This window comes from Ursus maritimus, unplaced genomic scaffold (assembly GCF_017311325.1).
Source record: "Ursus maritimus isolate PB19 unplaced genomic scaffold, ASM1731132v1 scaffold_2, whole genome shotgun sequence".
Lineage (NCBI taxonomy): Eukaryota > Metazoa > Chordata > Mammalia > Carnivora > Ursidae > Ursus > Ursus maritimus.
The window spans coordinates 22,200,610-22,228,483 of NW_024424452.1; the positions used below are offsets into that span (position 1 = coordinate 22,200,610).

The 27,874-nt window shown below is 42.4% G+C and overlaps 1 protein-coding gene and 1 long non-coding RNA gene across 4 annotated transcripts in view; one reads left to right on the forward strand and one right to left on the reverse strand.

Annotated features, from left to right (window-relative positions):
* Nucleotides 1-17,058, reverse strand: part of METTL9 (methyltransferase like 9) — a 45,895-nt gene extending 28,837 nt beyond the window's left edge. The window contains exons 1-2 of one of the 3 annotated variants that reach the window (XM_040635230.1): nucleotides 16,965-17,058; nucleotides 2,273-2,463 (exon numbers count right to left, since the gene is read on the reverse strand). In XM_040635230.1, the coding sequence (XP_040491164.1) occupies nucleotides 2,273-2,463; nucleotides 16,965-17,009 (236 nt within the window). In that variant the 5' untranslated portion in view covers nucleotides 17,010-17,058. Of the gene's footprint in view, nucleotides 1-2,272; nucleotides 2,464-14,625; nucleotides 14,955-16,964 lie in introns of those variants that run through there. The other 2 variants (XM_040635229.1, XM_040635228.1) reach the window with 2 other exon arrangements.
* Nucleotides 14,958-27,874, forward strand: part of LOC103668872 — an 18,541-nt gene continuing 5,624 nt past the window's right edge. Inside the window, exons 1-2 of the long non-coding RNA XR_570159.2 lie at nucleotides 14,958-15,168; nucleotides 15,902-16,040. This is a non-coding gene — a long non-coding RNA (uncharacterized LOC103668872). The remainder of the gene's footprint in view (nucleotides 15,169-15,901; nucleotides 16,041-27,874) is intronic.

Sequence of the window (27,874 nt, forward strand, 5' to 3'; positions counted from 1 at the left end):
ATCCCACCTAAAATACCAAGACACGGACCTAGCTCAATACAAAGTTTCCAGCAAACACATACCATGGAGAGGTACGGCTCCCTAATTTGTCTTTAATTTCCAAAGTTAGTGTGTCCACGGGCGGGGGGGGNGTTAGTGTTTAATAACCATCCTAGGTTCTCTGGCCACAATCTAAGTTCTCTCTAGATATAGAATCTATAGAGGAGGTGTGTCTCCTTATAAATATTTTCCTTATAATATAAACTCTGAAAACAGCTATCAAGTCTCTTCTGACTTCGCCTTCCCCTTGCTGATATAAAGGAAGTCTGAGAAGTATCTTCTTAATTCAAGAAGGTACCACACAGTATGGGCAGTACGGGATACCTCAGAGATACTGCAAGTCCAGTTCCAGACCTCTACAATAAAGCAAATACCACAAAAAACAGAGCCAAATGAATTGTTTGGTTTCCCAGTGCATATAAAAGTTATGTTTACACAATACTATGGTCTATAAAGTGTGCAACAGCATTATGTCTAAAAAAAATGTACATACCTTAGTTAAAATATACTTTATTGCTAAAAAAAAAAAAAAAAGCTAACCATCAGCTGAGTTTTCACCAAGCCATAATCACTGATAAGAGATTATCATAATATAGTAATGAAAAAGTTTGAATATTGTGAGAATCCACCAAAATATGACACACAGATGCAAAGTGAGCAAATGCTACTGGAAAAATGGCACTGATAGACTTGTGTGATGCATGGTTATCCCAGAGTTCCAATTAAATTAAAAAAAAAAAGCAGTATCTGTAAAGTGCAATTAAGAGAAATGCAATAAAATGAGGTATGCCTGTAATTATTTCAGAAAGAGACAGCCATTCATGGTAATAATCTATTATGGATGGAAAGTACCAACAGGCTGAAAATCAAGCTTTCAGGTGAGACAGGACACAGGATAGGACATGTTTTGGGAAAGTGAAAGGTGAGAGCCATAGATAAGGGAATCCAAAGGGATTGATTAAATGTATTGCCTCTCTAACCAAACTGTGAAATTCCAAATCAGGGAATTTCAACCAGGATCCAATGGAGCAGAAGATGCGGGCAGGGGTAGGAGTGAAGGTGAGAGGTGGTTCAGAGTTTGAAATCTCCCAAACTTGTATGTGAAATGTTGAATGCAAATACTATTTGAAGAGAGGATTCCTAACTTTCATCATTTTTAAAGAGGTAAAGGACTCCATAAAGGGTAAGAATTACTGCTACAATGACTTGTCTGCTTTCCAAATAAAAATAATATAGTATAGAACAGAAATTCGGTGTAGCCAATTTTAGAAACAAAATGTCAGACCAAGTTGTATAAACTCAACTACTGATACAAAAATAACAACTGTTTGCTGAGGCAAACTTAAGGCAATTTCATATAAACAATGAAGAAAATCAAGTAAGAAATCTTGAGAAATGGCTCATGGTGCCTAAAAACATACTAAAGGACCAGATGATAGACTGGGGATCCAGACATTCAGGAGAAGCTGGCTCCAAACCTCAAGGGGGGAAAAAAGTGGGCCTAACCAGTGGTCCAACAAGGCTTCGTAAACACTGAGCCCTACTGATTTTCTCCTTGGCATTGTAGATTCTTGGGCCTTGGGGATGTTTGAAATGTGGCCAAGAAAAGATAAAAAATATTCCTAAAGCTTTTTCCATGGATTTATATGAGAGAACCACTCTGGAGATAGGTACTTCCACAGTAAGCTTAAAGGATTCTGGTGAGCCTAGATCTTATGTAAGAACAGATTTTGGACCCTTCACTCGAAATAAGCCATCACACATTGCTGCGTTAATTAAATCCCCCAAAAAAATTCCCTCGTGGAAAGTGTGCTTAAGGCAAAGATTCTCCTCTTCAGCTTATGTTAAGGACTTAGTTCTTGCCACTCTCTACCATAGGGAACTAGCAGCATTATGGGTATCACTTAGGAGTTTGGCCCCAGACCTACTGACTCACAATCTGTATTTTAACCAGATCTCCAGGTAGGGTCTTAACACACATCGAAGCTGGGAAGCACTGCTCCAAGAAGCACTCCCACCGCAGAAATACAAACTACCAAGGTTCTTTATCAAGTTGTGGTGAATTTAAAAAGCATATTGCAGAAGGCTGAAGACACCGGCCCCACTGCCAAGGATTCTGACTAGGAGAAGTGTTGTAGCTGAGGCAGTCAACACTTTCAACAAAATAACTTTTCTCTTTCATTTTCTTTTTATAAACTTAAGGAAGAAGGAAAAATACATAAGATTCACTTACCCATTGATAGATGTTCTAGACATAAACAGGCTAAAAACAGATGACACGAAAGAGTGATACAATTGGATAAATAGCCAGCCCGATTTCTCAATGCTGTTGTTTAGGAAGATCTGTGTTCCTTGGTCAAGGTAGCTCTGAACAAAGACAGCCTGGAGTGATTCGCATAATTTCTCTCTGTTGCACACATACCACTAAAAAAGAAGAAAAAGTGAAAACACACAACTAAAGTGTCATCCAAGAAGTCCAAAAACAAAAGCCAGAAGACAAAATCAAATCTAGTATCTCCAAATACTATAAGCTCACGGCACTTGGCACTTGAGGATAATCATCTCTTATACTCAGATGACCTATACAGTGTAAAATACACTAATTTCTCATGTAATTCTCATAAGGGGATGGGGGGTGGTGGGAAAGTTGAAGAGGTTTCTGAGTCAGGCAGCTTTAGTAGGTTAGTAGGTGGCAGAGCCAGGCCATAGTCCAGGGGTTCTGAGTCCTGGCCCAATATTTCAGTCACTATACCCCCAGTACCCTAAGATCTGGGAAAGCTCCACTGGCCTCTCCTTCACTGAAGATCAACATCAGAAGGCAAAAATAGCATTTCTAACTTTGTTTTTAGATAAGGAAACAGTCATATAATGCAGTGATTTAATTCAAAACCACCAAACAAATCAATGGCAAAGTAAGCAGCCGAAGTTAACACTCTAGTGACCAGATTAATCTGCCTTTCTTCTTGTAGGGTATACAGAGGCCTTTAGAAATAAGGAGGTGTCCTTTACCAGGTCATATAACATTCTCACAGACAGGGGGAATATGCGCTTGAGAAAGATTAAGAAGTTACTTAAGGTCACACTGCAATCAACCAGAAGACAAAGTGGTAACATGCTGGAGAACCAGATATCTAGGAACAGGCTCTAACCAGAATACATTTTTGAGAACAAAATTCAAGAACCTCAACCGTGGATGAAATTTAATCTTCCACAATAAATGTTTTCCATTTTCATTTAGAGTTAGTGTACCAGGGAAGGGGGGAGGTAGACTGTAGGGGAGGTCAGCTTTAGAGTCAGCTCCACAATCAAGTCCTGGCTCTGCCATTCCTGTGTAAGCTCAGACAAGTCACTTAATCTCTGAGCCTCCATTCATTCATCTGTAGACTAGAGATGTCACTGGTATCTATCTATCCTAGTAGGGTATTGAGAGGATTAAACAAGATAATGCAGGCAAATCCTCAATATAGTACCAGACACACAGAAGAATCCTATAATAACAGCAATGAGATTCCTCTAACATGGCCTGATAAATAAGGGTAGGCCATTAATTACAATGATGAAACTATAGGGTTGACCAGTTATTCTTAATCCATTATTTGCTAAGAAAAAAATCAATTTTTCCCAATAAAGAGTCTATTGGCCAAAAGTAATTTGCTTCCCCTTCACAAATATGACCATTTATCAGCAGGTGTCCCATACTGCTTACACAACTGGTGGACCAATTTCAAAACAGTCATCCGAAGCTTGCTAAATTTTGAATGAAATCTTGGGTAACATTCCTGACACTAACACTGAAACAAACCAGTTAGAAACTAATACAAACAAGGAAATGGCACATTAAAACTGCAAAGATTAACTCATCTTTTTACAAACCCTATACCCAAACCAGATACCAAATCTCCCAACTGTTGATTGATTTGTGTTAATTCACCATTTAAACACTGTTACCAAAACTGCTTGGACTTGAAAACCATTTTCATTTTTTCCACTCTATGTGATAAGCTGTGAAGCTTCTTATATCTATTGCCTACTCTTTTGCTCCTTCGTCTGAAAATGTTCTTGCTTAATCATTAACTAACGCTTAATATTCATTGTGCCTGAAGTTATGCCCCAGTGCAGGTCATAAACCATTTTTTATTATACTCACGACCTTCTGGTGCACATTCTGAACTCTGTAATACTGAGGCCACTCTGACTTTTATTTATTTTTTATTCTCTGAAATGACTAATCAAGATGAAAGCCATCACCTTGGTAGTAGGCAATCAGGTACATTCTATTAACGTGGACAAGAAGTCATTCAAGTGAAACAGAGGAGCTAAGAATTCCTTGGCATCCACTTGTAAATGGACAACTGGAACAACAATGGACTCTGACTTCCAGAACTAAGCAAGGCTTGGCATCATTAACTGCAAATATTGCTTTCAAGTGCCAAGAGGAAAACTCAAGTTCTTAACAGCATTTCACTCAATTCATTGACATTAACACATGTGGTCGAACCTTTATAGCCACACAAGTGTTTCAGAAAAGAAACTGCTAGGGCGCCCGGGTGGCTCAATCAGCTAAGCATCCGCTTTCGGCTCACGTCATGATCCCAGGGTCCTGGGATTGAGCTCTGCATAGGGCTCCCTGTTCCGCAGGGGCCCGCTTCTCCCTCCTCCCTGCTCCCGCTCTCTCTTGCTATCTCGCTCTATCTCTCTCAGATAAATAAAACCTTGGGAAAAAAAAAAAGAAACTGCTTACTGAACAGAATATGCTACAGAATAAAAAGGAGTAAAGCCTTCCTCTTTAAAGATAAAGGTTGAAATCCATGTTCCTCCTGACCACCTGCAGGATACGAATGTCAACTCCAACAGCAGCATTATTCGTAATCACCAAAAAGTGGAAACAACCGAAATGCCCATCAACTGATGGATAAACAAGATATGACTGGGCCATACAACAGAAAACAGATTATTCAACCATAAAAAGCAGTGAAGTATTGATTCATGTGACAACATGGACGAACTCTGAGAACATTATGCTAAGGGAAAGAGAAAGAAGCCAGTCAAAGAGGGCCACAAATGGGGGCGCCTGGGTAGCACAGTCGTTAAGCATCTGCCTTCAGCTCAGGGCGTGATCCCGGCGTTCTGGGATAGATTCCCACATCGGGCTCCTCCACTGGGAGCCTGCTTCCTCCTCTCCCACTCCCCTGCTGTGTTCCCTCTCTCGCTGGCTGTCTCTCTGTCAAATAAATAAATAAAATCTTTAAAAAAAAAAGAAAAAAAAAAAGGGCCACAAATGATACGATTTCACTTTCACGAAGTGTCCAACAGGTAGATCCAGAGATAGGAAGCAGATTGTAGTTGGCAAGAGAGAGTGTCTACTAATGGATACAGGATTTCTTTCTGGAGTGATGAAAATGTTCTGAAATTAGACTGGTGATGGCAGCACAACTCTGTGAAGACACCTTACTAAACACCACTGAATTGTGCACTTTAAAAGGATGAATTTTATGGTATGTGAATTATATCTCAATAAAGGTTTTTTTTAACATACACATTTAAATGTAGATGGCATTTTTATCTTCCAGAAATTAAATGTGGTTTGAAAATTTAAGTGACCTGGCAAATCTCTTTAAAAATGCAAATTTTTAAATGCAAATCTAATCACATCACAACCCTGCTTCACGTAAGTCTGAAGCTAATACCCAAAATGCTCAATATGGCTTGCCCAGCCCTCCGCGATTTGTCCATTCTGTGTCCACAGCCTTACCTCATAACGCTGTCTGCCACCCATAACCCCTGGCCATTCGCTATGTCACAACACTGTACTCCTCTCTTTTTCTGGAAGGCTCCTTTCTCATGGCTGTCCCACATGGTGTTTGCTCTGTCCCTTACATTTCCCATCACCCCAACGCACTTTCTCCTCACCTGGTTAATTCGACCTAAGCCTAAATATTTCGAGTATGTTTGCCTTGAACTTGCAGACTAGGTAGGGTCGTCCCCCATTCGAATACCCTTTCCTATATCCCATATATCTCCTCAGCAACATTTATGACCACTGAATTGAATAACTATACATAATTGTATGTACAGTGTCTATCTTCCCAGGGAGACAGAGTTTCATAAAGGTAGGGACAATGACTTTAGTGCCTGGCACAGATACAATGAACAATAAATGTTTGTCAAATCAATCACTGTTAAAATCATGGCAGCCCAGGGGTGCCCGGGTGGCTCAGTGAGTTAAGGGTCTGACTCTTGATTTTGGCTCGGGTCATGATCTCAGGGTCCTGAGATGGGGCACTGGTTGGGCTCCACGTTCAGCACGGAGTCCGCTTCTCTCTCTTTCTCTCCCTCTCCCTCCGCCCCTCCCCCTGCTCACATAAACTCTCTCTCAAAACAAATAAATAAATCTTTTTAAAAAAAATCGGGCAGTGTAACAGACAGAATTTGGAGTTTCTAGCAAAATCCTAGAGGATATAAGGACAGCCACAGAGATAGCTGTCACTGGGTTTCTGTCAATTTCTAAAACTCCAAGGTTTTTGAAAGGTCTTGCTTTTCTTAAGTTATTTTATTATTTTACTTTATTTATTGAAGAAATCTCTACACCCAATGTGGGGCTTGAACTCATGATCCTGAGATCAAGAGTCATATGCTCCACTGACTAAGCCAGCCAGGTGTCCCTGAAAGGCCTTGCTTAAACCCACCTCTGCAAACAGTGGTTAAACCTACCCACTCACCACAAAATTGCATCATCACAAGCAAGCAACAAAGGACAACACTAAACACCTACCTTGTACCAGGCATGTGGCCAAGTACTTCACATTTCATTTACCACCTCACAACTTCTGGATAAATGGGAAGCCTGGGGTTTCTGAGCGCTTCCAGCTGATTCGGGTTCCTATTCTAGATGCGTGTTGTTTTATTATAAAAGTTTCTTTCACAGAAGCTTCTCTTTAGTCTACCCAGTGTGTCTGAGATTCATTTTCATAAAAGAAATAGGACCATCCTGTCCAACTAAACCGGACTGGGTGTGTTTAGAGAAAAGATAATCTGATCTAGATAGCAACTAAATTATAGGGTTTCTCAGCCTCAGCATTGCTGACATTTGGGGCCAGAGAATCCTTTGTTAAGGGATCTGTCTGATACATTATAGAATGTTTAGCAGCAACCCTAGCCTCTACCCATCAGCTGCCAGGAGCACCTCCCCCAGTCGTGACAACCCAGAACGTCCCAGACATTGCCAAACGCCCATCCCATGGGAGGCAAAATCACTACTGCTTGAGAATGACTACATGGGCCAACCCAGAAAATTTCATTAGTGTTTCCTAATTATCACAGCTTAACAGTGGTCTAGGGAAAATTAAAGATGGACTCACTGGCCTCCAGGAACTTACACTCCAGAGGAAAGAGAAAAATCAGAAACCAAGGGAACCAAGGGAATCATAATGGGATTATGATTTTGGCCAGGACCTTCAGGCCTTAAATAAGCAGTCCCCTTGCTCTAAGATGAGATGCTGATAGAGAAAAAAATCAATGCAGGAGCGCCTGTAACCATTTGGCGGTCCCCCGGAGTTCCTCTCTCCAGACAATCCAGCTTAAATGAAAAGCTGTAATGAGCTCACAGCACTGGTGGCCTGTCTGTAGGCTCCCATGCACTTTCAAGCAGGTGAGTTCTTTGAATGTGTGCTCCTCAAAGACTACAGAGACCAAGGTGTGCAGGCAAGAACAAAGCATCATGCTTGTTAAATGCTCACATTGGAAGGACTGTGTGCCCACCCTACTTACAGTAGGCTGGCCTCCTCAGCTGGAGACCGCTGTCTGGAAAAACGTCGTCTTAGCATCTTCCTTTAAAGCTTACTTGAATTCTCTTCAATCCAAATAAGTAAGGAAATCTTTCAAATGACAAATTCTAATCAAACCAAGTTATGCCATGCAGTCATCTGCTGATGCCAAGTACAGAGCAGGATGTGATAACTAACCAAGAAATCTAGAAATTACAGTAAATAGCAATGTTCTCCACACTTGCAACAAGACTGTAAAGATACTAAAAATTAGAGACATAAACAGCCAAATCAGGTGGACATGAGATCTTAACGTGTATGTGACTAATTCACTAATTAAAATAATAAGGTATTAGGTCAGGTCTTACAGTTTAAGCCCATGAACATCTCCTAATCTTTATATAACCTTGGTGGATGAATCATTCCTTCAAAGCATGAATGCAATTTTCCTATAAGATGATATTTGCTTATCAGACCCAGGGATACAATTAGAAGTTTTTCTGAATTTATTTTTGAGTTCCTCAAGAGTCAAACATGTGCTATATGAGTCTTTTCTTCCAAAATACAAAGGACTTGAGCACAGTGAAACTGGAATTAAAAATTATTTTAAAAAGCCAACTTCCTGGGGCGCCTGGGTGGCTCAATTGTTAAGTGTCTGCCTTCGGCTCAGGGCGTGATCCTGGCGTTGTGGGATCGAGCCCCACATCAGGCTCCTCCGCTGGGAGTCTGCTTCTTCCTCTCCCATTCCCCCTGCTTCTGTTCCCTCTCTCTGGCTCTCTCTCTCTGTCAAATAAATAAATAAAATCTTTAAAATAAAATAAAAATAAAAAGGCAACTTTCTGATTTTAGGTAATATGGCATAATAAAAAAATATTTGGTCTTTAACCCCTAGATCCAGGCACAGAGCTCCTAAAACCCTTGTGGGATCTCCTGAGTGGTAAGAGTATCTTTTGTATGCTAATATGATTGGGGGGGAGGTACAACTGGAACTTTTAGCCCCACCTCCAACCTGTAGGGAAGGGAGAGGAGCTAGAGATTGAGTTCAATCACCAATGGCCAATGATTTAATCAATTATGCCTAGGTAATGAAACCTTCATAAAACCCCTAAACAACAGGGTTCTGGGAGCTTCCAGGTTGCTGAACACATTGATCTGCTGGGAGGGTGGCTCACCTGGACAGGGCACGGAAGCTCTGTGCCACCCTCCACCTCCTCCCATACTTAGCTCTATGCACGTCACCCATTTGGCTCTTCCTGAATTGCAGCCTATAATTTATAATAAACCAGTAAACAAGTAAAGTATTTTCCTAAGTTCTGAGTCATTCTAGCAAATTATCTAACCTAAGGGAGGGTTGTGAAAACCCCAGAATCTGTAACCAAGTTGGGCAGAAGCATGGGTATATAGTCTATGCACCCACAACTTGCACCTGGCATCTGAAGGGAGGGCAGTCTTGTAGGATGGAGCCAACATCTGGACAGATGTTAATTCTGGGTTGCGTCAGAACAGAAATGAACTGTGGGACACACAGGCAGTGTTAGAGAAATAGTATCAGAAAAAAATAAAAAGGTAAGATTTTTTTTTTCCAACATTAAACTTGACCAAAGCAGGCACAAACTGGAGGAAGGCCAAAACTTGGAACAGTTGTCCCATTCCTGTCTAACTCACAAGCTGCAAGACTCCAACTGGTGTTTTTGTATAGCTACACAGCTTCAATGTCTACACAGAGATCCACTAGAATGGAGGCAGTTTCCTATTAAGCAGGCAGCCTACAGGGGCGCCTGGGTGGCACAGCGGTTGAGCGTCTGCCTTCAGCTCAGGGCGTGATCCCGGCGTTATGGGATCGAGCCCCACATCAGGCTCCTCAGCTATGAGCCTGCTTCTTCCTCTCCCACTCCCCCTGCTTGTGTTCCCTCTCTCACTAGCTGTCTCTATCTCTGTCGAATAAATAAATAAAATCTTAAAAAAAAAAAAAAAAGGAGGCAGCCTACATTCACAGACCCTCAGACAACACAAGGTTTCCTAGGAGAGACATCATGAAAAGGTGGGGAAAGCTTGGGCCTTGAAACCAGACAAAGCTGGGGTCAAAACCCAAATCTGCCACCTACCAACTGTCTCCTGAGCAAGTTTCATCTCTCTTAGGCTAATCTTCTATCAAAAAAGGGGGTGTAGCACCTACCTCTGGGAGTTGTTATGAGGACGAGAGAGGATGATACATTAAAGTGTCTGGCACACAACAGAAGCACAATAACTTGATTTCCTTCCCCTTCCTGTCCAAGGCCCACAAAAGCCAGTCAGAAAACTGAAGTTCAAGGGAATGCCTAAAAACCACACTGTAGGTCTGGGCACTCAGCCATTCTCAAAAGGAATGAGTAACCAAAGACCTGAGGCATTTAGTACCACTAAAAACAATTGGAAAGGCTCCACTGATGGGATCCATGAACACAGAATCTTTTCTATTACAGGGGGTGGTCAGACCAAGCCTGACGACATTGACCTGACAGCTAAGGATTCAAAAATCATATTCTGAGTTCTACAATGAGCCCTATCAGTCCAGACATTCAATCATTGACACTTTCTTGCATCTAAGCACAGCATAAATCTTCAAACCATTCATTATTTTTCCACAAATGACACAAACCTAAACCAACAACCTCTTTATGTGAGATTTCAATGTGTAGAATGACAGGGCACCCTCAAGTACATGGAGGGAAACAATTCATGCGGATTAGATTAAGTTGTTTCAGCTTTGATTTAATAAATAAATTTTTGGCAATTTTCATTTCAAATACTCACTCACTGTTAGAATTTTATAATCCTAAGATTTTAACAAAGCTTCAGAAGGTTGAAACAACAGTCTTTTACTGGCAATTACCAGGTTGCCCTCAAGCACCTTCAAAGGGGAACATAAAGGCCTCTGGTATATCCAGCAGAAGAGAGAGATCCTAGTGTTCCGTGAAACTGAGGAAAACACTCATACGGGGTTTCAACATAGGTTATAAGGAAAGAAACTCTTCACAAAATCTCTCTGGTATTCAGCTACAAAGGCCTCCAGGTTCTGGAAGGCAGTTCAGAAGAGGACACAAATCCATCAGTGTCCATCTGGCTAGCTGGCAACTGCCCCTGAGTGTTGTTAACTCATGCCTGACTTCGGTCAGCCTCCACAAGTAAATGAGGGAGGGGACAGGAGTCTGAATCTGCCCATTAGCACAACCTTTGACCAATGGCTGTGATGTTTTCAGGCTGTGATGTTTCAAGTATGTTTTCATTTGGAAAAAAAAACAACAACAATCGTTTCAACTGTCTTAAATCTATCACTGCTTGTAACATAACAGTTCTGAACTTAAATAAAAAGGTGAAAAAAATAAGGCAGATATACTTGCAATTTTCAGTTACACCTATCTGTTCCAGATAACAAATGTTACCTGTGCTCTTAAAAATCCTCACAGTTCATCACCTGAAGAAACTGTCTTGGCCTGGTTCCAGGGAGTCCCATAACAATTCTTTTTTCAATCCATCAACTCAGAAACTATTGAATGACTGTTATTATCAAGAACCTAGTTAGTGGGGCCTTCGAGTCCTTTCAAGTTTCAATAGCTCCGTAATAGTTGCATTAACTTTAAGTACTAGGTACAATGCATCAAAAACACTAGATCCAAAGGTTTTGTTGTTGCTATCTTCTTTTTAAGTTCCAAGCCTGCCAATACCAAAAAGTGACATATCTAGTTTCTCAGTGCCTGGCTCTATTTCTTCCCAATGAGTCAAACTATCCACTTACTGTGCAGCCTGTGATTAAGAAATGTGCTGCTGATGAAGGAAGCTGGAAATTTTCTCCAGGGAAAACTCCTTTTCTGTAAGGGGCCACAGAGTCAATATTTTAGACTTGCAGGTCATAAAGTACCAACCATGCGACTCTGCCGCTGTATAGCAGAAGCACTTACAAGTAAACGAATGTGGTGGCTCTGTGCGAACAAAACTTTATTTGTGGACACTGGAATTTGAATTTCATTTAAGAAATTTTCACATATTACAAAATATTATATATTTTTTGCAACCGCTTAAAAAGGTAAAACTAATCTGACTTCATAGGCTGTACAAAAAAGTCAGTGAGCCCAACTTGGCCTGCAAGCCATATCCCCGCTCTAAGAGAAGCCCTTCCTTGCCTCTCCCTTGCCCAAAGTGAAAAATAATTCCAGTTTTGAAGCTAGCACACCAAACCAAGTCATTAAAATGGTGCTGCTCCTACAGTTTTAGAGTGACTTTAGCTCAAAGGAGCCTTGCATCTCATCTCCAGGTGACAGTAACTAAATAGCAATTTTTAATGATAAACATTTCCCAAGACCTCTCTTTTAACCAGAGAATCCTCCACCATAATTTCTTAATAAAATAACCATAAAGAAAACTTGTGCTAAGTACGGTTCAATTAAATCCATAACCCCACTTTCATGCAAATCCAAAAGAACCAGATGTGGCTGGCCATGGAACCCACACACCCAAATGAACACCAGAAAACCTCGGATGAAACTATAAATTCGAAAGGGGAAAGAACGTTAGAGTTAAGTTACTTCACAAGTCAGAAAGTTTATAAGAAAAACCTAGGATCCTGGAATATAAAGCAGATAACAAATCATCAACGCAGGCACTGTGCAGAGGGGACAGTCCCCTCTTTCACTTTATCTCACTGCGGTTTCTATACATGTTTCTTTTGTTCATTTGAATCTTTATTCATGGGCAATATTTTCATCATGTCAATGCATCACGTCCAGATAACCTCTGGATTGATCACTCCAAGGAAAAGAGCCAATCTCCCCCTAAATATGCACAAAGTACCAGATTAGTCTTCACCTTGGAGAACGTAGCTGCCAAACTGTTAGTCCAACTGGTTAAAACACACTTGTGTACACACATACCTGAGTATCTCAGAAGTGTAACAAAGTAAACGAGGTATGTGAAACCAGTATGAGCTTTCCTCAAAACCTAACTGATTCAGTTTTAAAAAGGTACACAATTAGAAAGTATCTCCTGTTAGGAGATATTGTGAGGCCATGTCTACAGCTACGTTCTACCTAGATTCCAGAAAAACCAAATTACTTAAACAGCTTTTCAATGTTTAAAATATAACCAATTCTTCCACAAGCACTGAAAACATACCAAATGTGTTATAGTAGCCATAAACACAAGAGTCATAAACACCTCAGCTAAGAGACTCAACCATAATTCTACATCAATGGAAATCTGCCTCCTTTTTATCCTACCCAAAACCTTATTTCTACCAATTGTTGAAAATGACATTTCTGATTCATTGTTTTACACCACCATCCATATTCCATATAGCTATGTGACATTCTGGTAACTGTATATTATCACTGCAGTACTTCAGAGTTGTTTTTCTGATAATGATTAGTGTTAAGTAATCAACCCATTGCAAAGAACGTGGTTTTACAACTTAAGATCACCTACTGACTTTAAGCACACTCCTAACAATGTCATAGGCATGATTACCTAGCAAATTGTAATAGCTGTGGGATCACAAAAAAAATTTTCATGGAAATTTATGATCTCCTTTAAAAATAGAAAAGGGGCCACGATCAGTAGTAATTACTAGATAAAAACTAAACACTGCTTTTCCTAACGAATTGCTTTATGTCCTTAGATAATTCTTTACTTTCATTAAAATACATGGAATCCACCCCAGTGTAAACTCTCTCGGAACGCCCGGCATATTAACAAACCTAACATAGGAAAATGAGAAATCTATGAAAACGATGAGACACAAAATGGGGAATAATCGCTTACTGCTCTCTGGAAAGACAAAATGCACTATAAATGCTAGCAATTATAAGCCAACACTCCGGCAGAGTTCGAAAGCCTCCCTTCAATGAATGCAAGGTTAACCACAAACTACATTACGGTCAAAAATGAAATATCACTCTTAATTCTACAGTTGACCTGCACATACTTCTGTTAAGTGGCACAAAACTCCGCTAATGAAAAGACGACCTAACCGCTCACATCGCACGGTTCACGATCCGCAACTCTGAAAAGAATTCACTCCTGCCTAATTCTGTTTTTTAAAAACCCTTCCAGGAAAAGCTTGCATCATCTTCCTTCTTACCACATCTTTCCGGTCAGATACCCAACACCGAAGTTTAAAGGAGATCGTAGGTCGGAGGGGGAAGGTTCAGGAGAATGAGAGTGTGAGGACCTGTCAAACACATTTTTTTTAACTGCCGAGGGAAAATGTCACCACCCGAATAAGCCCGGGGAGTTAAATGGCTTATGATGCACGGTTAAATTTCTTTATGGCCCTTTGTACGCTCAGAGATTGAACCAGACAAAAAGAGGGACCGGCTTTTCGCTTTGATTCCCGGGGGTTACGAAGGCAGTCCAGGGTAATGGGGCTCGGTCTGGTCGTTTACACCGCAGGCCCCGGTGCCAGATGGATGCCCGCGGCCACGCGCCCGCCCCAAAGTTCCTGCGCCCTGCCGCCGGCCGCCTGCGATCACCGCCCGGGACCCGGGAACAATGCGGGGCTCCGGGGCGCCCACACTCGGGCCCAGGGAGGAACGGGAGGCCGTTCTCCGCCCGCGTCCGGGAACAAAAGGCGCCGCCGGGCCCGCGCCGGGCGCCCGGGGGTGGCGGCGGCAGCGCCCGGCCGGGAAAACGTCGGGAAAACTTTCTGAAGGGCCGAGGCGGCCGGGCGACGGCCCGGGGGGCCCTTTCTCGCCGCGGCGCCCCGCACAATAGCCGGGCAGAGCGCGGGAAGGCCGGGCCGCCACGCCCCCGCCCCAGCCGGGCCCGGGCCCGACCCCGGCCGGCCGCGTACCTGGTGGTTCTCCTTCCTGCCGCCCGCGGCCGCCGCCGCCGGCCCGCCGGGGCCGCTCGTCATGTTCACGTACAGGGAGCGGGTGAGCGGGCTCCGCAGCGTCCACATCCTCCGCGCCAGCCACACGGACGCCAGGCTCAGGCACAGCCAGCCCACGAACAGTCTCATCGGGGGCCGCGGCCGCTCGTTCGGATCACCGCCGGCGCCGGGGCGAGGAGGAGGAGGCGCCGCCGCCTCCGGCCGCCGCCGCCACCGCCCGGGCTCGAGCCATCGCGCCCAACTTGCCCATCCAGCCCTTTCAGGGCCGAGGCGGGGGGTGGGGAGGAGCGGGCGGCGCACAGCCTTCCCGCCTCCCCCTTCCTTTCCGCCCGCGGAACGCCGCCGCCGCCGGCGCCAGTTTCCACCCGGAGCACTTAGGGGAGGCCGGGGCGCGCTCCCCGGCTCATTGAGCCGCCCGTCGGGAGGCGGGACAAAGGGAGCGCGCATTCGGCCGGCGCGCGTGCCCGTCTTCTGTGTGGGCTGCGGCTCCATGAAATGGCGGAGGTGATTTTAATTTTCTTAGGGAAGGGGAGATATTTCGGAAGGTAGTTACTGAAACCTCCCGGTCCCTCCAAGGTGGTGCCCTTAGGACTTCTGGTCCTTCCTCGCTTTAGTCGTTGCCTCTGGGCGCTTCATTTCCCCCCGACCCCCACCCCGGCAGGACTTCCACCCGGTTGTGCAGATTGACCCGCGGGGTGAAGAGAGGGGAGTCTCCTGTCGTTCCTACGTCCAGACGGTCAGACCAACACCTTGCCTGAGACGGACGCTGCCAGTTCTTAACTGTCACTGGCTCGGCTGCGTGGTTTCCTATTTACATTTAGAGCCGATGAGCCAGACCCCCACCCCTAGGGCCTCCACCCTGCTACAAAGCAGTCAGGAATCTAGAGGGGAAAGGATATCACCAACCCCTCCTCTCCTCCCAGTCCTGTCCCCTGAGCCTGGCAAGTTGCTGGCTACATGTTTCTAAGAGGCATCAGTGAAGGTTCTGCCTTTGTTGGAAGCTACCGCAGCTGAGGCACCTGCAAGAAATATTTTGATGTACTGACGACCCTGCCCAAGAATGAAGACCGCCCCCCCAACACACACACACAAACACACACACACACAAACACACAAATTAGAGTCCCTTGCTGCTTGTTTCCTTGAACTAACAGGCGGAAGTTGGACCCAACACTTTTAAAGCGAACTCAGCTCTGGGAGCAGTAATTTACCCGGATGTTTCTTTGATCATTTCTAGCACGAGGAGACTTAGCAACGTTTCAGAACTGAGGGGTTACACCGTGTTCCTGTGTCTGAAATTCTTCCTGCTGTTCCAACCAAGCTACTACTAAGGAGTAACATATTTCACGGGTTCTCTAGCTTCAACACCTTTCCAGGTTTGTTTAGAAACTGCTTTTAATTTCACTGCACTAGAAACAAGCTTTTCGTTCACTCTAATATTGCACTTCAGAGATTGTCATTTATGTAACAGTGGTATGGTGATCCACTGATGAGGGACATAATCGTCCTTTAGCCACAAACATTTTTAGTAGCTTCTAAGAATCTCAGCGTGGCACTTTTTGGTTAACAGGGATGTCTTACTGCCCAATGTGAGGTAGGCTATAACTAACAAAAACACGGGGCGGGGAAAGGGGGAGGATACTTTGTGTTCTGGCTTTTCAGTATACTCCCTGACTGCTTCTTGCCAAAACTGCAAAGAGCGAGAACCTTCCCAAATGTAGTTCAAACCTCTAGTGGTCCTGGCCCAAGTCATCAAAAGGGAACTATATTAGCCAGTCCAAAGAATTCAGTTTGTTTACCAGGTCATCTCCCTCCCATCTCTTGAAATCAGTGTCAGATAAAGCAGCTCTGTGCCAAAAGAAAGCCTTCATATTTTTAGAGAGGGTGGGGTGGGCAGGAGGGTGAAAGCGGCAAGAGTATGTAAAGTGACATATTTCATTCCTGAAAACAAAGGAGACAAAAAGGTATGCCCCCCCCCCCAACTATAGAGTAAACCCAAGGAGACAGCTCAGAGACTGCAAACTGTGTCAAATGAACAAGAAGCAACTAGAAGGCCGCTGAACTCAAGGATTTGCAGATCAGTTGACGGCCATGGAGCCTAGCATCTCAAAGGACCAGATTTTCATTTTATACCTGAGCAGCTGGCCTGGCAAAATAAATCACCCACACATTTAAAAGACTCTATAATAATCACAAAATACTCAAATACATGTTATTTACACTTAGCAAGCACAGGAAGAAACCACAGCACAGCACGATCAAATGATTTGCCTAAAGGTAGAGCAAATTCAATAGCAGACCTTTTCATAGAACTTGGTATCCCAGCTCGTGATCCTTCGATCCATCTAAGAAGCCTCAAGCCTCGCTGTCTCTCTCTTCTCAGAGAGCCTCCTGAATTACAAATGAGGAGGAAGGAAAACAGCAAGAGTAAATATACTAAGCAGAAGTTCAGATTGCCCTCGGGGACTGCCCCCTTCCTTCATCTACTAGAATGTCACTGCTGTATATTAAAACCTCAATTAAAAACCTCAGTTATCCATAATGGAGAGGGGAAGAGGCACAGATAACACAAGAAGCCCAAAACCAGCCAATATTCTTTCTAACCAGGCTTTCAGATGCAGTCAGTGATATTCCAAAGATAATGACCTCTGCTCACTGCCCTCCTGACCAGGACTAGGGGTGTCTAACTTGGCTCTGTGCACAGGCCCTAAATCTTGACTAGATCACTTCCCTCTCTAGAACTCTAAACAGGGGTACCTTTTGTTGTAATTGTTCTTATCAGCGACAGATTACAACATTTTCATGTTCTCTTTTCAGTGACAAAATATCATGTAAAGGGAACCCATAGAAAGAGGGACTTGGACCTGTAGAGAGCACAAAATGTGCCAGTTGCTGTGGGTCACTGTCATCTCCTTGAAGAGATAATAGTCTAAAAAAAACTCATAAATCACTGTTTTCATGGACTTCGTTTTTCGGTGTTTTGTTTTTTTTTTTAATACTTGATGTTTTATAGAGTGTCAGAGAACAGTGCAAGTATTCCCCAGTATATTCAGTAGATGTGTCCTGTGGTAATTAAGCAATGAGCACCTCTAAAAAATAAAATTAGTAAATGTGTTCAACAGTTGTTTTTTTTTTTAAGATTTTATTTATTTATTCGACAGAGAGAGAGACAGCCAGCGAGAGAGGGAACACAAGCAGGGGGAGTGGGAGAGGAAGAAGCAGGCTCATAGCGGAGGAGCCTGATGTGGGACTCGATCCCGGAACGCCGGGATCATGCCCTGAGCCGAAGGCAGACGCTTAACCGCTGTGCCACCCAGGCGCCCCTCAACAGTTATTTTAATTAGTAAATATAGGGGATTTGTATCTGAACCTGGTTGACCTAATTTCAGTTAGAGGTAAAGATCACTGTGGTCTCTCAGTGATAAATTCTAAGCTCAGGTGATACTGCAAAAAGGTTAAAAAATTTTGGCAACATAAAGTAGCAGAATGAAACCAGGAGTCAGACCTACAGAAGCCAGTTCAAATAACACAGTGTACTCTTGGAGATCTCCCAGTGCTACTCATTAGCATAGTGGTGTGACACAGACTACCTGAGTTTGAAGCCTGGCTCTGTGCTTCTTGATAATGCAATTTAAGGCAAATAATTTGACCTCTCTAGGTCTCAGTCTCCTCATCTGTAAAATGGGAATAATAGTAATGGTTACCTATCTCATGGGGATGTGGTAATGATTAAAGTATATATTCTAAATATAAAGGGCTTAATGTAGTGCCTCAACACATAGTAAATTCTCCAAAAAATGTTAATTTGCTCTTGTTTTCACTATAATTTGTATAATTCAACCTCTTCTGATCCCCACCCCCTTTCCTCATTTATAAACTAAGGGCCATGATTCTGAGCTGCCCACTTCTCAATACCTCTGAGAATCAGATGACCTGAAAGTCTCAACCAACATTATCATAATAAGGATGTTCAGTCCTCACATGACTGTGGTCTCTGCAAAGCTACTTGCCATAAAATATTCCCTTTGAGCCCTTAGTGAGAGCCCCTCCTCATAATATGTCTATTCCCAGGTTCCCTCCTGAGACTTCAAATTAAGGGAGGAAGAGTTCAGAAGGAGGGGAAAGATAAAACACAAAACTATGGGGCGCCTGGGTGGCTCAGTCGTTAAGCGTCTGCCTTCGGCTCAGGACGTGATCCCCGCGTTCTGGGATCGAGCCCCACATCAGGCTCCTCCGCTGGAAGCCTGCTTCTTCCTCTCCCACTCCCCTTGCTAGTGTTCCCTCTCTAGCTGGCTGTCTCTATCTCTGTCAAGTGAATAAATAAAATCTTTAAAAAAAAAAAAGATAAAACATAAAACTAGAAAACATTCAAACCTAAAATCACAGAATCAGGCAGCAAACCGAAGTCATCTACTTTTCAAGGATGCCTGTCTTCTTAGTAGGAAAGCCTTTCCCCTTCTGATACATACAACTCCATGCCAACCATGACATTTCACCTGCTTAGAAACTTCTGAGCCCCACGGCTTCCCTACCCTGTCCGCCCCCTCCACCCATACACCATGGCAATCTCATACCTGTTTCAGTTTATGTCAGGAATAACATCAGAAAGACAAATACCACTTTCATATAGTCAATAAATACTTATTGAATACATGCCATACACCAGGCACTGGACTAAGTGGAACAAAAAACAAACACAATGCCTCATACATCTTGCTGTCTGTCCAATGGGAGGCAGATCTGTCCAAAGAATCAAAAAATGAATATATAATTACAAACTGCTGAATGCCAGAGAGGAATTGGATATCGTTAGAACTTATAACAGAGGAATCTGACTTGACTAGGGTATGGGAGCGGAGTGTTCAGGGAGAGCTGCCCAGAGGAAGTGTGGCATTGCAGCCCTCGTTTTGACATCTCCTCGCTAAGTTTGAGAGCTTCCGAGTTGCCCAAGTTCCTCTGGATTATAGGTGCACCCAGTAAGTGTGAGAAAAGAAATAGGGGTACCTTTGGAGCCTTCTGGGATGTGAAGACTCACGGTGGGCCACCTATGTAATTATGCTGTACATATACATGACTGCTTTTAGAATCCTTCAAAAAAATTGCACATAATAGTTTAACTCACTTAAAGGAATATATGTGGTATTTTAAAATAACATATTTCAACTTTGCAATGTCCTTTTAGTAGGAGGTCTGAGTCAGAGTTCTGAAAAAAGAGAGAAGGCTGTTGTTTTTCACTCACTTTCTGGGGCATTTTCAAAGGTCCGAAGATCTTCTTTGATCTTGTTTTAAGTATATTTTCAAAACATCCCTATCCTTGGCCTCTTAATTGCTGTCTCCTGCATGTATGTGGGTTTGGTCTTATGAATGGCTGCTTCCTCTCCACCCCATGTGCCATGTCACTTCATGCCACTGTGTTTTCATATACTTATTTTGAAACTATAAAGCCTTTTTGCTTTGTAACTATAAAACATTCAAACTTATGATTTATATGAAATACATGAAAAAATTGCATGGTACAATAAGAAAGTTTTAAAACTTAAAATCTAAATATTTCATAGTAGACAAAATATATATGTACATACGTAAACATAAGTTTACGATCTTAAAGAGTTTGTATAACATAGCACAGAACCACATCTCTGCTGGCATGAAAGAAGACGACCATTTTATTTTTGCACAACCACGTCCTGGCCTGAGGATGAGGAAGAATACATTTATGAAAGAGGTTACTTGAGCAATCAAGCAACCTGAAAATCAGACAGAACTATCTCCCTTCTCTGGTGAAAACAGTGATTGATTTCTTTTTTTAAATAGCCACAACTAATGTGAATTTGCTTTACAACTCAGCCTAGGATCTTCCTTAAACATATTGTGTGCACAAACCATTAAACCCAGAGGAAAGGGGGCGCCTGGGTGGCTCAGTCGTTAAGCGTCTGCCTTCAGCTCAGGACATGATCCCTGCGTTCTGGGATCGAGCCCCACATCAGGCTCCTCCGCTGGGAGCCTTCTTCCTCTCCCACTCCCCCTGCTTGTGTTCCCTCTCTCGCTGGCTGTCTCTCTCTCTGTCAAATAAATAAATAAAATCTTTTAAAAAATAAAAATTAAAAAATAAAATAAAATAAAATAAAATAAAATAAATCCAGAGGAAAGGCATTTGGCTATTAAATAACCAAAACCTCAGCATGGTGAGATTCCCACAACTGTTTTCCTCTGGTTCATGGTTTCCCCTTACCAGGCATCCTTTGTTCCATACGGTTTCCTAAAATTGACAGTCAATCCCAAAAACAGCTATTAGGCTATTCTACAATAGAAAGTTTATTTCAAGTTCATTAGTTTTCTATGCTCAAGTCTTTGGAGAAAAGTTTTAGACACGACGTGGGCAGGCATTAGAAGCCGGCAGCTCTTCCTTCCACTAACAGCACTAGATTCCACCTTCTTCCTCCAGCCTCCCTCACCAGTTCTGGGAGGTGAGAGCAGGAGAAGCCAGCTTTGCCCAGGGACCTCACAAAAGTATAGTTTGTAATTGGTGAGTATAGAACAGGTTTCTCTGCCTCCAGGAAAAGTCCCTTTTATAGCCAAAACTATAAATGACATTGGAGCCAAATTTGCTGCTTTTTATACACAATTTTAAACAAATTTCCTTAGGTTAGTTACATGCACTTTTTAAATTTTCATAAAGAGACATATGTACAGATAATTTTCACCACATCTACAATGCTCATCATGATTATTCAATGGAATAAGTCCTTTTTTAAGATTTTATTTATTTATTTGAGAGATATGAGAGAGAGAGAGAGAGAAAGAGAGCATAAGCGGGGGGGACCAGTAGAGGGAGAAACAGACTCCCCACTGAGCAGGGAGCCCAATGCGGGGCTCGATCCCAGGACCCCGGGATGCATGACCTGAGCTGAAGGCAGGAGCTTAACTAACTGAGCCACCCAGGTGCCCTGGAATAAGTCTTCAAGGAAAAAAATCTAAGTTATCCCTGTAGTTATTTGATACTACAATGGATTAATCTTTAGATTCTCCAACAACCCTGATTGATACATGGACTGGAATTTTTCTGTTGTCCTATATATGTGCATATTTTCATCTTGACACATAGTATGGTAGATCATATCGTATCTGAGAACATTTAATATTTGTTAGCTCTTTTACCCCATTTAGAATTTATATATGGACACAAGTGTCAGGAATACATTGCATTTTTGACATCTATGATTAAAGATATTTTAAGAAAAAAAATTTAAGTCAGGTCTTTTTTTTTTAAGATTTTATTTATTTATTTGACAGAGAGTGAGAGAAAGCACAAGCAGGGGGAGCTGCAACTAGAGGGAGAGGGAGAAGCAGGCTCCCTGCTGAGCAAGGAGCTCAATGTGGGGCTCAATCCCAGGACCCCCGGGATCATGACCTGAGCCGAAGGCAGACGCTTAACTGACTGAGCCTCCCAGGTGCCCCTGAGTCAGTCTTTTTGACATGATAGGCAGTACATGCAGTTGATCATCAAAACTTCCCTGTTAAAATTGCCCTGGGGGAAAAAAAACTGCCCTGAAAAAATTTCTGGAAATAAGGAAATAAAATCGCTAAGAATCAGACTTTGTAAAAGCATATGTATAATGGATTAGAGCAAAGAGATGCAAAGTTACCTTTTAGAAAGACAGGTCCTCAAGGCAAGACTTGACTGCAGATTGACTGAAGGAAGGTCATAAAGTATCTACAGGAAAAAAAACAGCTCATTGTGGGTGGAGATGGGGAGGAGTGTCAGCCTTAGAAAATGGAAAGGCAGGCTGATTTGGTTGTTGATCTCCATCATCAGCCCAGGAGGCAGTACCCTCCACTTGGCTCAGTGTGGCAGATGTGTCTCTCTGCTTGGATGGAGATGTGTGCATCCATTTTATCCAGGTTCCATGACATCATCCATTAACATCACTCTAAATGGCCACGTCCCTCATTACAAGCTCACCACATGGTGGGGATGTGCTGATGGGGAACACAAGGATCTGTCTCATTGATAAATTTCTTAGTATAAATTAGTAAATAGGTTTGGGTGTTTTTATTTTTTATTTTTTTGCACTGGGCTGTGAGTTTGTCCTATGCTAATGTGCCTGTGGGAAATTATTCCATTCCCAGTGTACCCACATATCAAGTTTCAACACCAGCAAAACCTTAGGCAATGGTCATTTACCCACATTATGCTCCTTATGGGGACTGAAGATGGCCAGCCAGCCTTCCTTCACCCAACAAATGTCAGACCTCATTTGTCTGAAAAGCACAATGGGTAGGAATGCTAACGTTCCCAGATTGTTCAGACATGCCTGTGGTTCTCTTTCAGGGTCTTTTTTTGCCCCACGACATACTTCTAGTCCCTGAACCCCATGTCAGTTTATCCAGCTCTCATCTTTATCATCAAAAACCGGGTGAGCCTTCATACCAGGAGGCAGGAAACTCAGATTCGTGTTATGTCCCTGACATTTTCCATGTGACCTTGGAAAATCACATCACCTTAATTATTTTGTCTGTAAAAATGGTAATTCATAAAGACCACCTGTACATGTGCACCTGGATTAGAGACTCTTTCAGTTATAGGATCTGTTCCTTCACCTGCTTACTTTCTTTCATGAATTAGGAATTCTGTGGATTTTTCCCCAAAGTCTAATATAAACATATCTGTACTTATATAGTACACAAGAGAACCGGTTTAACTGTTTCCCCACACACTTTAACAGCAAATCTCACAAATTCAGAGTTCCCTAGCACTCCACAAAATAGGAAATAATTTACTGCAAAAAGTATACACCTATGACAAAGTTTATAAGCAGAGACATCTTTTCTTTTGACAGTTGTATGCTTGACAAATTGTCAGCTTCTTATGACCTGCATTTCTTAGTCCCCATATCCATCACCCTCCCCCTTGGTGTGAGGCTTGCCCAGTTCCCTAGGAGGCACTTGGGAGGAAAAACACGCTAGAAATGAAAATGGGTGTATTTCTATCCCCTGAAATTCTAGCTCTTCATGAACAGATCACTAGAAACAACAACATTGGACACTAGATGCCAGACATCGTGCTAATCTTACATGTGGCATCTCTTTTAATCCTCATTACAATCTAATAAGGTTGATACTTTTGTTCTACTTTTTTTTTTTTTTTCAAACAGGAAGAATCCAAAGCACCTAAAGCTTCCTTTGCACAACCAGGGAGTGGTTGAGGCAGGATTTTAAAGTAGGCGGTCTGATTTTAGAACCCACATTCCTCACACAATGCTCTACTGCCTCCTAGTGTTTATTAGCTGTCCTCAGCCCACGAGCATCAGAATCCCTGGTGGTGCTAGTTACAGTGCAAGTTCCTGGGCCATCCCAAGTGTACTGATTCAGAATCTTGCTCTAAATAGGGAGTCTGTAACATGGCTCACAGGGAGAAGGCAGGGAAGAGGTTCTTAGCAGAAGCAATGTGTACTTTAATAAAAAAAAATTACTAAAAAAAGTATTCGATAGTCATGAAATGTTTTAATGAGGTAATGATTTTTAAAGTGTTGACATAACCTAAAAGAAGAAAATGACATTTCTTTTTTTTTTTTTTTAAGATGTGTTTATTTAAGAGAGAGTTACATTGCTGGGGTGGAGGGGCAGAAGGGATAGGGACAGAGGGGGAAGGAGAAGGAGAGGGAGGGAATTGCAAGCAGACTACACACCCAGCTAGGAGCCAGACACAGGGCTCGATCCCATGACCCTGAGATCATGACCTGAGCCAAAATCAAGAGTTGGATGGTTAACCAACTGAGCCACCCAGCTGCCTCAAAAATGACATTTCTAAATAGCAAGTCAAATGGCATTTATATAATCACTTCAGGACAATCCCCCAAAATAAAATGAAAACAATTTCTGTGGTCTGTAAATATTTTTTAAGTCAGATAATTCACCCTCTGTAGTGTACAATTTCTGAGTTTTGACAAATGCATGCAACTGTGCATTTGTCAATCAAAATACAGAATATCTCCATTCCCTAAAAAAATTCCCAGCATCCCTTGTTGTCAACCTCTGTCCCCACCTTAGATCCTGGCAATCACTAATGTGTTTGCTGCCCCGATGGTTTTACCCCTTCCAGAATATTGTTTATTTTTTTTAAATTTTATTTATTTATTAGACAGAGATAGAGACAGCCAACGAGAGAGGGAACACAAGCAGGGGGAGTGGGAGAGGAAGAAGCAGGCTCCCAGCGGAGGAGCCTGACGTGGGGCTCGATCCCATAAGGCCGGGATCACGCCCTGAGCCAAAGGCAGACGCTCAACCGCTGTGCCACCCAGGCGCCCCCCAGAATATTGTTTAAATGGAATCATACAGTAGATAATCTTTTGAGTCTGGCCTTTTTCACTCAGCATTATGTGCTTGGCATTCATTCACACTGATGTATCAGTAAATCTGTCTTCTTACTGACATGTATCATTCCATGATGTAGGTGTACCACAATTTGTTTACCTATTAGCCAGTTGGACATTTGCGTATTTTCCAGGTTTTTTTATGTATGTGATTGTGAGTGAAACTGACATAAACAATTGTGTACATGTTTTGTGTGAACATAGTTTTTTGTTCTCTTGAGCAAATAGCTAGCAATGGGATTTCTGGATTCTATGTCAGATTCTATATTTAACTTTCTAATAAGCTGTCAAATTGTTTTCCAAAGCAGCTGTGCCATTTTAATTCTCCCAGGACTGTATGAGTTCCGGGTGCTCCACAACCTTGTTACCACGTGGTATTGTCAGTTTTTATTTTAGCCATTCTAGTCGTTATGTAGTGGTATTTCACTGTGATTTTAATTTGCCTTTTCCCAATAACCAATAGTGTTAAAGATCTTTTTATGTACTTATTTTCCATCTGTATATCTTCTTTGGTAGAATGTCTGTTCAAGTACTGCCCATTTTTGAGCTGCCTAGGTGGCTCAGTAGGTTAAGCGACTGCCTTCGGCTCAGGTCATGATCCCAGGGTCATGGAATCGACTCCGGCATCGGGCTCCCTGCTCAGTGGGGAGCCTGCTTCTTCCTCTCCCACTCCCCCTGCTTGTGTTCTCTCTCTGTGTGTCAAATAAATAAATAAAATTTTTAAAAAAAATTTAATATATTTGCTCATTTTTTATTGGGTTCTTTCTTTTAATTGGTTGTGAGAGGTTTTTTTTTTTTAATTTATTTATTTGAGAGAGAGTGTAGGCACGCACAGTGGGTAGGGGCAGAGAGAGGAGAGAGAACCTCAGGTGGACTCCATGATCAGCATCCCTCCTCAGGGCTTGATCTTACGACCCTGAGATCGTGACCTGAGCCGAAACCAAGAGTCCAGTGCTCAACCCACTGAGCTGCCCAGGTACCCCTGGTTCTAAGAGGTTTTTTTTTAAATACTCTACATGCAAGTCTTTTATCAAGTAAGGATTTTGCAAATATTTTCTCCCAGTCTGCGGCTTACCTTTTCATTTTCGTAATATCTTTCAAAGATCGGGAGTTTTCAGTTTTTTTCCAGACTTACTGAGGTATGACTGACAAATAAAAATTGTATATATGGGGGTGCCTGGGTGGCTCAGTTGGTTGAGCATCTGACTGTTGGTGTCCACTGGGGTTGTGATCTCAGGGTCGCGGGATCAGGCTCCTCATCAGGCTTTGTGCTCAGTGTGGAGTCCACTTGTCCCTGTATCTCTACTCCTTCCCCCACTCATGCTCTCTCTCTTCAAATGGATAAATAAATAATGTATATATGTAGATTGTACAACGTGATTTTTAAAGTGTACAATAGGATGATTTAACATACATATACATTATGAAATAATTATCATAATCAAGGTAATTAACACATCCATTACCTCACATAGTTAGGTGTGTGCACATGCACGTGGTGAGAACACATAAGAGCCATTCTCTTAGCGAATTTCAACTATATAATGTAGTATTTTTAAAAGATTTTATTTATTTGAGAGAGAGAGAGCATGAGCAGGGGGAGGGGCAGAGGGAGAGGGGGAAGCAGACTCCCTGCTGAGTGCAGTGTTGGTCATGGGCTGGTTGCGGGGCTTGATCCCACAACCCCCAGATCATGACCAGAGCCAAAGCCAGACGTTTAACAGACTGAGCCAGCCAGGTGCCTCTATAATATACTATTATTAACTATAGTCACCATTCTTTTTTTTTTTTTTTTTTTTTAGATTTTATTTATTTATTTGAGAGAGGGAGAGAGAGAGAGAGAGCAGAAGTGGGGAGGGCGGGGAGGGAGAAGCCGACTCTCCAGTAAGCAGGGAGCCTGACTTGGCTCTATCCTGGGACCCCAGGACTGAAGCTGAAGCTGCCCTGAGCTGAAGGCAGCCGCTTAACTGACTGAACCACCCAGGCGCCCCTACAGTCACCATTCTTTACACTAGGTCCCCAGAACTTATTTATTAAACTGCAAGATTGTGCCTTTGGACCAACATCTCCCTATTTTCCCCACCCCCCCATACCATGACAACCACTGTTCTCTGGTTCTATGAGTTCAACTTTTCAAGCTTCCACTCATACAGTATTTATCTTTCTGTTCTGGCTTACTTCACTTAGCATAATGTCCTCCAGGTTCAACCATGTTGTTGCAAATGACAAGATTTCTTTCTTTTTTTATGGCTGAATAATATCTATACCTGTATTTATATCACATTTTCTTTATCCATTCATCCATCAACAAACACTTAGGTTGTTTCCATACTTGAATATTGTGAATAATGCTGCAAATGAACATGGGAGTGCAGATATCTCTTTCTTTCAGTTTTACCGAGATATAATTGACACACAGCACTGTGTAAGTTTAAGGTGTACAGCATAATGATTTGGCTTACATATATTGTCTCATGATAACCACAATAAGTTTAGTTTACAGCCATCACCTTATAGAGATACAAAAAGAAAAAAAGAAATAAAATGTTTTTCTTTGTATGCAAACTTAGGATTTACTCTCTTAACAACTTTCAAATATACCATCCAGCAGCGTTACCCATAACCATCATGTTGTACATTACACCCTCAGGACTTACTTATCTTATAACTGGCAAGTTGTGCCTTTTGACCACCTTCCTCCTGTCCCACCCCTGCCTCTGGTAACCACAAATCTGATCTTTTTCTGTGAGTTTTGTTTTGGTTTGGGGGTTTTTTGCTTGTTAGTTTTTTGTTTGTTTGTTAGAATCTACTTATAAGTGACATCATATAGTATTTCT